The sequence below is a fragment of the Phoenix dactylifera genome, chromosome 2 (genome assembly GCF_009389715.1).
Source record: "Phoenix dactylifera cultivar Barhee BC4 chromosome 2, palm_55x_up_171113_PBpolish2nd_filt_p, whole genome shotgun sequence".
NCBI lineage: Eukaryota > Viridiplantae > Streptophyta > Magnoliopsida > Arecales > Arecaceae > Phoenix > Phoenix dactylifera.
Window position 1 is genome coordinate 28,605,414 of NC_052393.1, and position 14,177 is coordinate 28,619,590.

The following is a 14,177-nucleotide window of genomic DNA, read 5'->3' on the forward strand; positions in this document are numbered from 1 at the left end:
CTTCTCCAAATGGAGAGAAAACTATCCTTACTTTTGATGGTATATCTGCTTACAGGAATCTCAGCAACCAAATATGATGAATTCACATACAATGGATTCCAAAGGAGTGACTTGTACCTTGATGGCATAGCAGAGATCACACCCAATGGCCTTCTGAGATTAACCAACACTACAACGAACCAGCAAGGACATGCAATCCACAAAGTGCCACTGCATTTCAAGAACACCTCAGATGGTAATGTTTACTCTTTCTCTACTTCCTTTGTTTTTGCAGTACTCACGGAATATCCAGATGTGAGTGGCCACGGACTTGCATTTGTGCTCTCTCCAACCAGGGGGCTCCCTGGGGCTTTGCCCAAAGAATACCTTGGTCTCTTCAACGCTACCAATAATGGCAAGTCATCAAATCATGTCCTTGCCGTTGAGCTAGACACCATCCAAAATATGGACATTGGAGATATTGACAACAACCATGTCGGAATTGATGTCAATGGATTGAGGTCGAGAAACGCCGCGCCGGCATCATATTTCACTGAGAAAATTGGCAAGTTTAAGAACCTCAGCCTTATAAGCGGGGAACCTATGCAGGTGTGGGTAGATTATAGCAATCCAGAGAAGAAGCTAAATGTAACAATATCCCCCATCAGTGTGCCCAAACCAAGCCATCCATTGCTGTCTTCTTTCATTAATCTCTCCTCGGTAATTTTAGACACCATGTATATTGGCTTCTCTTCTTCTACGGGTTCCATTCTAACATCCCATTATGTTCTGGGTTGGAGCTTTAAGATGAATGGGCAAGCGGCTGCCCTCAACCTGTCCAGCCTTCCTTCACTTCCTTTGAAAAAGCATAGAAGAAACCTAACATCTTTGATAATTTGGCTGTCCTTAGGAGTAGTGGTGTTCATAACTATAACCGCCTGCAGTATTGCTTACATAATAAGAAGAAAGGCAAGATATGCTGAGGTTCTTGAAGAGTGGGAGCTAGAAAATAGAACTCATAGATTCTCATATAAAGAACTATTCAAGGCTACCAAAGGCTTTCCCGAGAAAAATCTTTTGGGAGTTGGCGGTTTTGGAAGAGTTTACAAAGGCGAGCTGCCCACCTCTAAAACTGAAATTGCAGTGAAGAGGATTTCTCATGATTCTAAGCAAGGAATGAGGGAGTTTGTTGGGGAGATTGCGAGTAACAGTCAGCTCCGTCACCGCAATTTGGTCCAGCTTCTTGGCTATAGCCGTAGGAAAGGGGAAGTCCTTTTGGTCTATGAGTTCATGCCCAATGGAAGTCTTGACAAGTTCCTCTACGACGCAAACAACCCAACGACACTCGGCTGGAGTCAGAGACTAAAAATTATCAGAGGTGTGGCTTCAGGTTTGCTCTACCTGCATGAAGAGTGGGAGCAGATTGTTGTACACAGAGACATAAAAGCAAGCAATGTCTTGCTGGACGGTGAAATGAATGGAAAGTTGGGAGACTTTGGACTATCAACATTGTATGATCATGGTAGCGATCCCCAAATCACTCGTGTGGTGGGAACTTTCGGTTATATAGCTCCAGAGCTCACTAAAACAGGCAGGGCAACTACGAGCACTGATGTCTTCGCCTTCGGAGTTTTCGTACTTGAGGTTGTCTGTGGAAGGAGGCCAATAATTCAACAAGAATCACAGGAGCTTTATTTGGTGGACTGGGTGTGGAGGAGTTGGAGGAATGGAGTAATTCTAGAGGTTACAGATGCAAGACTGGGAGGTGATTACCATCTGGGGGAAGTGGAAATGATCTTAAAGATTGGATTGCTTTGTTCACATCCTGTGCCTGCAGCAAGACCAACCATGCGCCAAGTGATGCAGTTCTTGGATGGTGATCTTTCGCTGCCGCAAATGCCCAAGGGTGGGACGGGCATCACTATTTCATCACGAGAGCATGCTGAAGAATTAGAAGAATCATAATATCATATCTATTTTGTATATATATGTATTCTCAGCATGAGTATAATTTGGCTCTGCTAATAGGGATTGTTCGTTGGCCTTGTCAACTTATAAATTGTGAGAAATCGATTTCGATACCGCACCACCGGTAATTAGAATTGTGCTATTTAGACAGCGTTGCCACCGATGGTTAATAATAATAGTTTTTGTTATTTTGTGCGACCCATGCTACTGAGTTAGGTGGCCATAGCCTATTAATATTGGAATTCTGGTATTAGAGTTTTTCTAAAAATTCTTAATATTTTTTTAAAAAAAATTGTTTATTTGTGATTTATTTCTCAGTCATTATTTTGTGTTTTAATTAAACATCTGGAATGCTTTGACCCCACTCTAGGATATTATGTTGCTTACTAGGCTAGTGTAGCTCATCATCCTATTTTCTTTATTTTTTAAAACCAAATGCATAGACAGATGATCATTCGGGACTTGGGGAGTCCGTTAGATTTTCTAAGATTCTTTCAATTATTAGCATTTTAGTTAGACTGGTTAGAATATTTGATTTATATTGACATATGTTATTTTTGGAACTTTGTAAGATCTATTTGAATAAATTAATGTCTAAATAAATTTTAAGGATTTGTCATTGCTTTGATATGGTCCGTTGCCTTGCATGCCTATGCGGTTCACTGTACAGGCATGCGACGTCTATCGCGCTGTAGGTTTGGGGTATGACACATGGATCTTTGCTTAGGTGGTGGTCCGATGAGGTGGTAGCAGGTGATGGAGAGTGGCCAATGGCAATGGTGTGATATACGGGGCTGAAGTCGTTATCCCCAGCCGACTTCAGCCTCATGCTTCTTTTGGAAGGAGCCAGAGCAGAGGATCGCGATTGCGATCCTCTCCGGCTCCTTCAGGTGCCACCGGGGCAAAGGCGTCGTGGGCATCCCGCGGCATCCTCCTCCATCCAATCCGCGGCCAATTCCGACCGCGGATTTTACTCGGCCGCCGCGATTCACACGACGGAGAGCCATTACGATGGGGCTACAAAACCCCCTTTGTTCCTTCCTCCTAAGACCACCTTCGAGCCCTCCTCCCTCTCCTCTGTCTTCTCCTCTTCCTCTCCCTTCTTCTTCTCCTCCCTCTCCTCTTGCTTCTCAAGTGGCCGGCGTGCCGCCCGATCAACCACCATCACACATACACCTTCCCCTATTTTGGAGATTCACATCCCCTCGGTTCCGAGCGCCACCGCCGCCGCCGCTTGACTGCTAGATCGAGCAGTCCTGGCCGAGAACTCCCTCCCGCCACCTCTGTCGACCACCAATAAGCCTCTTTTGCCTTTATTCCATGCCAAATAGCATGCTTTCTTCCCTTTGTTTTGGCTCCAAACCGAGACCATGCTCGGCTGTTCTCGACCCCGACCGCCGGCTGCCACTGCGGCCGGCTGGCCGTCGACCGGGCGTCAGCCTCCGCCACCCAGGCCGGCCACCTCGCCGGCTCCCCGCTTCTTCCTCCTTGCTCCCTTCTTCCTCTGTTTTGGATGAATCGGGAAGAAGAGAGGCCATTTGTGGGCCATGAACAGACATTGGGCCCTGTTGGGCCATACCGATTGTGGGCCCAACTTGGGCCCAGATCAGCCATATTAGGGCCCTGAAGTAGGAGTTAAGCGAGAAGAGATAAGTAACTTAATACTTCAAGTGTGATTTCCAAATTATTTGATAAACTGATTAAGTTTTGACATATGTTTTGTATTCAGTAAAATGGGTCACACATGTTAAATTTTATTTGAAAATCATGTTATATGCTCTGAAACCCGTGAAATATGACTCGACAGTTTATGAAATATATTTTTGTATATATGCATTCTTAGCATGGCTATCACCTGTTCTGGCCCTACCAATGGGGATTATACATTGGACCTGTCGACTTATAATCTGTGAGGAACCGGTTTTGACACCGCGCCACTGGTGATTAGAATAGTGGTTTTTGGACACCGTTGCCACCGGTGACTGACAATAGTGATTTTTGGCACTTTGTGCAACCCATGCCACTGGGTTACGTAGCCGTAGCCTATTATGTTGAAATTATGATATTAGAGTTTTTGGTAAAAATGATAATAAGTTTTGAAAAGAGCAAAACGATGTTATTTGTGATTTATTTCCAGCCATTGTTTTGTATTTTATCTGATATGCTTTGACCCTACTCTAGGGTATTTTGTTGCTTACTGGGCTAGTGTAGCTCATTATGCTATTTTCTCTATTTTTTTCATATACAGAGACTTGATCGCACGGGATTGGGGAGTGCGCTAGACTTTTGATTATTTCTCAGTTATTAGCATTTTAGATTACCTTGGACATTTGAATGATGTTAGCAAATGTTATTTTAAAATTTTGTAAGACTGCTTTTGAATAATTTAAATAATTATGTCATATTTTAAGCATCTGTATTTGCTTCGATGTCATCTATTGCCTTGCACGCCTTGCGGCCCGCCGTATAGGCGTGCGGCATCTGCCGCGCTCCGAGCTCGGGGCGTGACAGATTTGGTGGTATCAGAGCTCAGGTTTAAGATCACTAGGGATCATAAGAGAAACAGTCATATTTGAGCCTAAGTTTTAGGATTTCTAGGACTCGTCGGAAAGATTGAGAGATGGGTAGGAACTAAACAAGGGGATAATATTTATTTGTTTTTGCTAACTATTTCGTATTATTCTATTTGGATGATTTTATGACATTTATATATTTTCACTAAATCAAAATGCTGCCTCGCTGTGTCCGTAGCCTGAATCAGATGGTTGGGGGCTCTCGAGGAAGAGTCCCTACTAACCAAGCGGGCGAGGCATCGCAAAGCTCAGGGCCCCAGGGTCAATCAACGATGACTCCAGAAACTGTCGCCAAAAATCAAACTTGGGTGCTCGAACTGATCGAGGAGGTCATCGGGTTAATACGCCGACAGAGGCAACAACCTTAACAACCAATCCAGCTGGATGTTGCTCCTTTTGAGCAAAGAAGGAGTGTAGCGGAATTCAAGAGAATGGCTCCTTCGACTTTTAAAGGGCACTACTAGTCCTCAGGAGGCTAAAGCTTGGATAGATGAAATAAAGAAAGCCTTCAGGGCAATGTAGTGCATTGATGAAGAGAAGGTTAGATTTACCATTTATATGCTTCAGGACCGGGCCCATCATTGGTGGAAGTCAGTGGAGCGCATATTGGCACACGAACATGAGCCAGTTACCTGGCAGAGGTTTCGCACAGCCTTCTACTCCAAGTATTTCCATTCAAGTCGCCTTAGGGAGCTAGAGAGGGAATTTCTAAATCTGTCTCAAGGAACTATGACCATGGATGAGTATGAGGCAGAGTTTGACAGGTTAGCTCGGTTTGCTCCCACCCTCGTCATAGATGCAGAGTTCCAGATGAGGAGATTTGAAGAAGGATTGAAGCCCCACTTATGTCGGGGTTTGCCCGCAGTGCACTCAACAAACTATGATGATCTGGTAGACAGGGCTAAGAATATGAAAATTGTCTGGAAGGAAACACAAGATTCAAAAGATAGAATACAAAAGAAGAGGAGCAGAGATGATGATACTCATAGTGGACAGAATTCTAGCAGGATAGCAAAATCTCGTAATAGGTCTGGACAATCAGAAAAGCAGGGATCTTATGGAGAGACTATTCAACAAGACCAGTCTAAATGTGAAGTATGTGGAGGTGCCCATAAGACAGAACTCTGTAGACGATTATCTGGCACATGTTTCAGATGTGGCCAACAGGATCATAAGATAGCAGAGTGCCCTTGCAATCGGCAAGTATCACAATCAGATCAGAGGCCCCAAGCTACAGGAACCCAACAAGTACAAGCTTCTCCTGCTCCAGTTCAGTCGGCTCAGCCTTCTTCTCCTAAGCAACAGACAGGGGGGAGACCGCGTATACAAGGTCGTATTTACGCACTGACTCAGTAGAATGCTCAGGCATCCAACACTGCGGTGTCAGGTACACTACCGGTTTATTCTGTTTATGCTTATATACTGTTTGATTCTGGTGCTACACATTTCTTGTGTCATCGATTTTTGTGTGAAAATATGACCTACCTTGTGTGTCGTTAGAGTATGATTTGTATGTTAGCACCCTTGTCAGGAGTAGGATGATTGTTAATCAGGTCTGCAAGACTTGTCCCATTCAGATAGTAGGTAGAGACTTGCTTGCTGATTTGATAATTATAGATATGCATGACTTTGACATAATCCTTGGTATGGACTGGTTAGTATCACATTTTGCCACTATTAACTACCATGAAAAATGGGTAAACTTCTAGATCCCTGGAGACACTGAATTCAGCTTTGTAGGTAGTGGTGCTTATACTTCCCCTCGAGTTGTCTTTGCTATGCAAATTAAACGGCTACTCAGAAAGGGGAGTATGGCGTATATTGCCACAGTGGTTGATACCAGACAATCAGATCAAGGATTGAAAGATATCCGAGTAGTGAATGAATACCCTGATGTCTTTCTGGAAGACCTTCCTGGCTTGCCACCAGATAGAGAAATTGAATTTACAATTGATTTGATTTCTGGTACCACACCAATCTCTAAAACTCCCTATAGAATGGCTCCAGCTGAAATGAAGGAATTGAAAGAGCAGTTGCAAGATCTTCTCGATATAGAATGGCTCCAGCTGAAATGAAGGAATTGAAAGAGCAGTTGCAAGATCTTCTCGATAAAGGTTTCATCAGACCTAGTGTGTCACCTTGGGGAGCTCCAGTATTGTTTGTAAAGAAGAAGGATGGTAGTATGAGATTATGTATTGATTATCGAGAGATAAATAAAGTAACAGTAAAGAACAAGTATCCTCTACCAAGAATTGATGACTTATTTGATCAGTTAAAGGGTGCTCAGATATTCTCCAAAATTGATCTTCGTTTTGGGTACCGTCAGTTAAAGATAAGAGCTGAAGATGTGTCTAAAACTACTTTTCGTACTCGGTATCGGCATTATGAATTTTTGCTCATGCCTTTTGGGCTGACAAATGCTTCCGCAGCTTTTATGGATCTGATGAACATGGTATTTAGACCCTTTTTGGATAAATTTGTGATGGTCTTTATTGATGATATCTTGATCTATTCTGGAAGTCAGGCCGAGCATGAGCAGCATTTGAGGTTAGCACTGGAAACCCTAAGATAGGAGCAGTTGTATGGTAAGTTGAAGAAAAGTGAATTCTGGATGGATAGTGTGATGTTCCTAGGGCATGTAATATCTAAAGAGGGTATCTATGTGGATCCAAAGAAGGTTGAAGTAGTGGTCGATTGGAGCAGGCCAAACAGTGTTTCTGAGATTCGCAGTTTCTTGGGCCTAGCTGGATATTACAAACGATTTGTTGAGAATTTTTCCTCTATTGCTGCACCTTTAACTCAACTAACTCGTAAAGGTGTTAAGTTTGAGTGGTTAGATAAATGTGAATAGAGCTTCCAGAAGCTTAAGCAATGTTTGGTGTCGGCTCCCATCCTTATCTTTCCTACCAGTGGTGAAGGTTATACCATCTACAGTGATGCCTCAAAGAAAGGATTGGGTTGTGTGTTGATGCAGAATGATAAGGTGATTACTTATGCTTCCCGACAATTAAAGTCATATGAGGAAAACTACCCCGTTCATGATCTCGAACTTGCCGCTGTTGTATTTGCATTAAAAATCTGGGGACATTATTTATATGGTGAATCTTATAAGGTGTACACTGATCACAAAAGTTTGAAATACCTCTTTACCCAGAAGGAGTTAAACATGAGACAGAAAAGATGGTTAGAGTTACTGAAGGATTATGATTTGTCTATACATTACCATCCAGAAAAAGCTAATGTAGTAGCTGATGCTCTGAGCAGAAAATCTACTGGTAATATTGTTGCTTTACTCATCTCTCAGAGGAAAATTTTGGAAGATCTGAGGAGAGAAGAAATTGAGATATGTTGGCATTACCCTAATGCACATTTGGCAAACCTACGTGTCCAACCTACCTTGATAGAGAGGATTAGGATTGCTCAAGCAGATGACCCTCAATTGCAAAAGCTTAGAAGTGACATTGAGTCAAGTTCTCGATCAGAGTTCAGGCTTCATGAGGATGGATCATTGAGATTCAGGGATAGAATATGTGTTCCAAATGACCTTGATCTAAAGAATGAAATTATGAGAGAAGCTCATAGTACTGGATATACAGTGCATCCTGGGAGCACTAAGATGTATAAAGATTTGAAAAATATATATTGGTGGAATAACATGAAGAGAGAGATTGCATAGTTTGTGGCTTGGTGCTTGACTTGTCAACAGGTTAAAGCAGAGCATCAGAGACCGGCAGGGTTATTGCATCCCCTTCCAATCCCTAAATGGAAGTGGGAACACATTACAATGGATTTTGTTTCTGGGTTGCCCCGTACTTCTAAAGATTATAATGCTATATGGGTGATTGTAGACAGATTGACAAGGTCAGCACACTTTATGGCATTCAAAGTGGGGATGACATTGGAAAAGTTTGCGAAGCTCTATATTGAGCAGATAGTAAGGTTGCATGCATGGAGTACCCATGTCCATTGTTTCGGATAGGGACTCACGGCTTGTATCCCACTTTTGGGGTAGTCTACACAAAATTTTGGGGACCACTCTGAGCTTCAGCATAGCTTTCCACCCTCAGACTGATGGCCAATCAGAAAGAACCATTCAGACCTTGGAAGATATGCTAAGAACTTGTGTAATGGATATGAAAGGTTCTTGGGACCATCACTTGCCTTTGGTTGAGTTTGCGTATAATAGTTACCAGGCAAGTATTCAAATGGCACCTTATGAGGCTCTGTATGGAAGAAAGTGCAGATCACCTATCTATTGGGATGATATTGGTGAAAGAAAAATTATGGGCCCCGAGATTGTGCAACAATTAATCAGGGAACATCTCCGGATAGCATAGAGCAGACAGAAAAGTTATGCAGATAATAGAAGGAGAGAATTGAAATTTCAGGTTGGAGATCATGTGTTTTTGAAAGTGTCTCCTACTAAATGGGTAATGCGATTTGGAATACACGAAAAACTCAGTTCGTGCTATGTGGGCCCCTTTGAGATTCTGGAAAGAGTAGGAGCTGTTGCATACAAATTGGCACTCCCACCTTCACTGTCTAGAGTTCACATTGTTTTTCATGTTTCCATGCTAAAAAAGTATGTTCTAGATATGAGCCATGTGGTAAAAGTGGCTCCCTTACAGTTTAGAGAAGATTTGACATATCCTGACCAGCCTGTACGTGTGGTTGATAGAAAGGAACAAGTATTGAGGAGGCGCACGATTCCTTATGTTAAGATCCAATGGAGCAATCACTCAAAACGCGAGGTACGTGGGAACTGGAGGACGAGATGAAGGCAAAATATCCAGACCTTTTTGCAAACTAAGATATGTTAAATTTCGAGGACGAAATTTTTTTTAAGGAGGAGAGAATGTGATATACGGGGCTGAAGTCAGCATCCCCAACCGACTTCAGCCCCATGCTTCTTTTGGAAGGAGCCAGAGCAGAGGATTGTGGCTGCGATCCTCTCCAGTTCCTTCGGGTGCCACCGGGGCAAAGGCGCCGCGGGCATCCCGCGGCACCGCCCCTCCAGCCAATCCGCGGCCAATCACGGCCGTGGATTTCGCTTGGCCGCCGCGATTCACGCGACGAAGAGCTGTTACAATGGGGCTACAAAATCCCCTTTGTTCCTTCCTCCTAAGACCACCTCCGAGCCCTCCTCCCTCTCCTCTGTCTCCTCCTCTTCCTCTCCCTTCTTCTTCTCCTCCCTCTCCTCTTGCTTCTCAAGTGGCCAGCGTGCCGCCCGATCAACCGCCATCACACATATGCCTTCCCCTGTTTTGGAGATTCACATCCCCTCGGTTTCGAGCGTCGCCGCCGCCGCTTGACCGCCGGATCGAGCAGTCGCGGCCAAGATCTCCCTCCCGCCGCCTCCGTCGACCACCAGTAAGCCTCTTTTGCCTTTATTCCATGCCAAATAGCATGCTTTCTTCCCTTTATTTTGGCTTCAAACCGAGACCATGCTCCGCTATTCTCGACCCCGACAGCCGGCCACCACTGCGGTCGGCTGGCCGTCGACCGGGCGTCAGCCTCCGCCACCCAGGCCGGCCACCTCGCCGACTCACTGCTTCTTCCTCCTTGCTCCCTTCTTCCTCTGTTTTTGGATGAATCGGGAAGAAGAGAGGACATTTGTGGGCCGTGAACAGACTTTGGGCCCTATTGGACCATACCCATTGTGGGCCCAACTTGGGCCCAGATCAGCCATATTAGGGCCCTATTTGGGTTGTACCCTATGTGGGGCCCAACTTGGGCCCAGTTTAAATCCGAAATCCGAAATCCGAAACCCAATAGTATTATTTTTGATTTTTCTTAGCTCTAAAATTAACAAGAAAATTAATTAAATGTAAACAGGTGAACCTGATCCACCTACCTGAAGTAGGAGTTAAGCAAGAAGAGGTAAGTAACTTAATACTTCAAGTGTGATTTTCAAATTATTTGATAAACTGATTAAGTTTTGACATATATTTTGTATTCAGTAAAATGGTCAGGCATGTTAAATTTTATTTGAAAATCATGTTATATGCTCTGAAATCCGTGAAATATGACTTGATAGTTTATGAAATATATTTTTGTATATATGCATTCTCAGCATGGCTATGACCTGTTCTGTTCTGGCCCCACCAATGGGGATTATACGTTGGATCTGTCGACTTGTAATCTGTTAGGAACCGATTTCGATACCGCGCCACCAGTGATTAGAATAGTGGTTTTTGGACATCGTTGCCACCGGTGACTAACAATAGTAGTTTTTGGCACTTTATGCAACCCATGCCACCGGGTTATGTAGCCGTAGCCTATTATGTTGAGATTATGATATCAGAGTTTTTGGTAAAAATGATAATAAGTTTTGAAAAGAGCAAAACGATATTATTTGTGATTTATTTCCAGTCATTGTTTTGTATTTGATCTGATATGCTTTGACCCTACTCTGGGGTATTTTGTTGCTTACTGGGCTAGTGTAGCTCATTATGCAATTTTTTTATTTTTTTTCAGATCCTGAGACTTGATCGCACGGGATTGGGGAGTGCGCTAGACTTTTTAATTATTTCTCAGTTATTAGCATTTTAGATTATCTTGGACATTTGAATGATGTTAGCAAATATTATTTTGAAATTTTGTGAGACTGCTTTTGATCATAATTTAAATAATTATGTCATTTTTTAAGCATCTGTATTTGCTTCGATGTCATCTGTTGCCTTGCACGCCTGTGTGGCCCGCCGTGTAGACGTGCGGCGTCTGCCGCGCTCCGAGCTCGGGGCGTGACAAGTGGGCAACCGAGAGCAGCTGTTAGAGGTAACCGGTCGATGACAGCAACTGGCCGATGAGGGCACAAAAATTAGCCAAAAATAGGGCCAAATATGTGGCCCTTTGCCCGATCTTTTTCGGGTCGCAACTCGCTCACCGGTGGGTAGGGCTCTGACTTCAGCTAGGGGCCGATGTAGGGGAGAGGTTGAGGCCCTCTACGATGAACATTGGTGAAAGAGATGGTCAAAAAAAATGAAAAAAATTCAGGCCAAATAGGAGATATTTTCTCGATTGGCAGCTAGAAAGAATGGGAAAACGAAGAGAAGAATGGTTGTGGCCATACCTTGGCTTTGACGAGCTTCTTTGGCCTTGATCCGGTGGGCGCTGTGCTATGAATCAGTGAATTTGAATGCGAGAAAAAGAAAGAAAAGAGAGAGGATGAGGCATAGCGCTCGTGGTGGAGGGTCACAGAGAGGAGGAGAGGAGGGCTTTTTTTTTATAAAGAAGTTCTAGGGTTCCTAGTAGCCCTAAGACTCCAGTTTCTTCCTAGACTTAACGAAGAAGAAGATTTCCATTAGAAATCTTTTACTTCTCTAATGTGGGTAATGCGCATGCCGTCCCTTCTTAAGCTAAGGGTAAGTGAACCTTCAGCGAAAAGGAAAGAAATTGGCTCGCATTACGACGAAGGGATTGGGGTAGTTGCTGAACCATACCACATAGTTCCAGCAACAACGAAAGCTGCAAAAAAAACAGCAGCGATACTACTAGAAAGTACAGTTTCAATATTTCCCATACGTAATCCTTTGTATAGACGTTGAGGCGGACGGACACTAAGATGGAATAGACCTGCTAATATGCCCAATGTACCCGCTGCAATATGATGAGAGGCTATTCTTGAAAAAAAAATCCATTTTTTGATTTATTTCATCTATTCCATGACCGGAACAAAGGGGGATACACGTTACACCACGATTTTGAATCAGAAGAGAGATTTCAAGAAATGGCAGATCTATTCACTCTATCAATAACCGAGCCGGATCTGGTGTATCATAGGGGATTTGCCTTTTCTATTGATTCCTACGGGTTGGATCAAAAAAAATTCTTCCTCCTTCGAGCCTTTTTTCTTCAAGAAAATACTGACTCCCGAGGCTAGCTCTTGGCTCACTAGAAAGGTCTCTTTTTAGGAGGTGGAGAGCGTTGTGAAAGAAGCTAAGTCCGATAACAAGCTTAATTTAGGCACCTACCTCCTGAACGATTAGAAAATTACAAAAATGAAACCCTTCATTGTGAATGAGTGAAAGGGACAAGTTATGGCTCTGACTCCTTCTTCATTCCTGCTTCCAATTTCTTAAATGAGAGCTTTTTGCCTCAGGTATTCTAGGAATTTCCGTTTTTGAATTGCTCCTTCGACTTTGAGACGAGAAGACTCCTCTTTCTTCACGAAAGCTGCCAATCAAGTCCGAATCCAGATCTTGATCCTGAGGGAGTACTGACAATACAGGCTATGCCGCTCATAGGGACATATCTATCCGGATAGAAAATAGTAACGATCTTATAGATAGATCTCTCTCTATATAGATAGGTATCTCCGTGGATAGAGATAAAGATAGGGATCCCCATATCAAAATTTATTTAGAAAATATATAAAATGGAAAAAGTGCACTTTTTGACTACTACTTTAATTAGGACTCTTTTCGTTGTCTTTCATATCCGATATTAAAGAGAACACATAGCTCTCTCTTTACTCTCTCTCAAAGAGGATGGGGCGCATGTTCGACCTGTAGGAGTTGGGCAAGCCAATCCGCATTAGCTCCCTCCTTCACCTCCCGCACCAGCTCCGGTATGAAAAGTTTTTAATGTTAGTTGAGTCCCTGGTTCCCCAATTGATTGACCCGCAATAATACCTACGGCTTCTCCCAATTCGACCAGGTCGCCGTGAGTGGGACTCCGACCATAACATAATTGACAGATTGTCTTAACTTCTTTCTGTCTTCCTTTGGGCTGGAGATAAAGCGGAGCTCAAAGCGAGGAGGAGATCTTTTATTCTTACATGGGTCCTCCCCTTTAGAAAAGAAAGTTCTTTTTTAGCCCCTGAGAGCGAAGTTGGAAGAATCTCTGTTGCCGTATCCGATGATGCTAGCGCAGTCAGAAGAATGGGTCAAGTGGGAATTGATTCGTTTAAGTTTCCGAAGTCAGTTCGCCTTTTCATTTGGTTGACCGCCCTGCCAGAGTCGAGCGAGCTTTCGCTAATACTAATCAAAGACGAAAAGCTAAGGTAAGAATTTGCATAGAGATGGACGTTTTTTTTTTGTATAAAAAGAAAGCAGCTTCTTTCTTCATTCTTTCGGGCATGAAAAGAAGCGAAATATGGACTCACTCAGGAAGCACTTCACGAAGCTTCCCTAGGATCTGCTTCTCGGTCGGAACTAGTGCTGCTCGACCTTACTTCTTTTTGCAATACAGAAAATCCATTCAAAGGCAAAAGGAAAGCTTACCTATAAATGCGGATTTGAAGTCCAGGCAAAACATGGTACTCTTTCTATCGGGACTAACGTACCGAAATGGTTTCAAAATGAATAGTGGGTAATTTATCTGATATAGAACACTCATATCGATAAAATTATTTGAACCATTTATTAAAAAAATGGGCATTTAAGCTCCAAGCCAAGGATCACTTAGATGGGCATCTTTCAACTATGAAATCATGAGTTTTTTCGTCATTCTTACCATTTCTATTCAAGAGCCGAGTTTGAGATTTGAACCTCATTCCGGCTCAAAATAAAGCTGCTAAGGACTGAAACTGAGCATTTCTCTTTCTGTCTAGCGCTTTCAAATCCACACAAACGCTTTCGAGCTCGGATGACAGAACTAGCCAGCCCTTTTCCGAGCGAGCTTTTCTTGAGCGAACACATTTCTATATTTCTAACC

The 14,177-nt window shown here is 43.2% G+C and overlaps 1 protein-coding gene across 1 annotated transcript; it reads left to right on the forward strand.

The window, feature by feature from the left end:
- LOC120109963 (L-type lectin-domain containing receptor kinase IV.2-like) lies at nt 1-2,109 on the forward strand. The gene has a single exon (XM_039123883.1). The coding sequence runs from the start codon at nt 10-12 to the stop codon at nt 1,942-1,944; it is 1,935 nt and encodes a 644-aa protein (XP_038979811.1). The 5' UTR covers nt 1-9; the 3' UTR covers nt 1,945-2,109.
- The last annotated feature ends 12,068 nt before the right edge of the window (nt 2,110-14,177 follow it).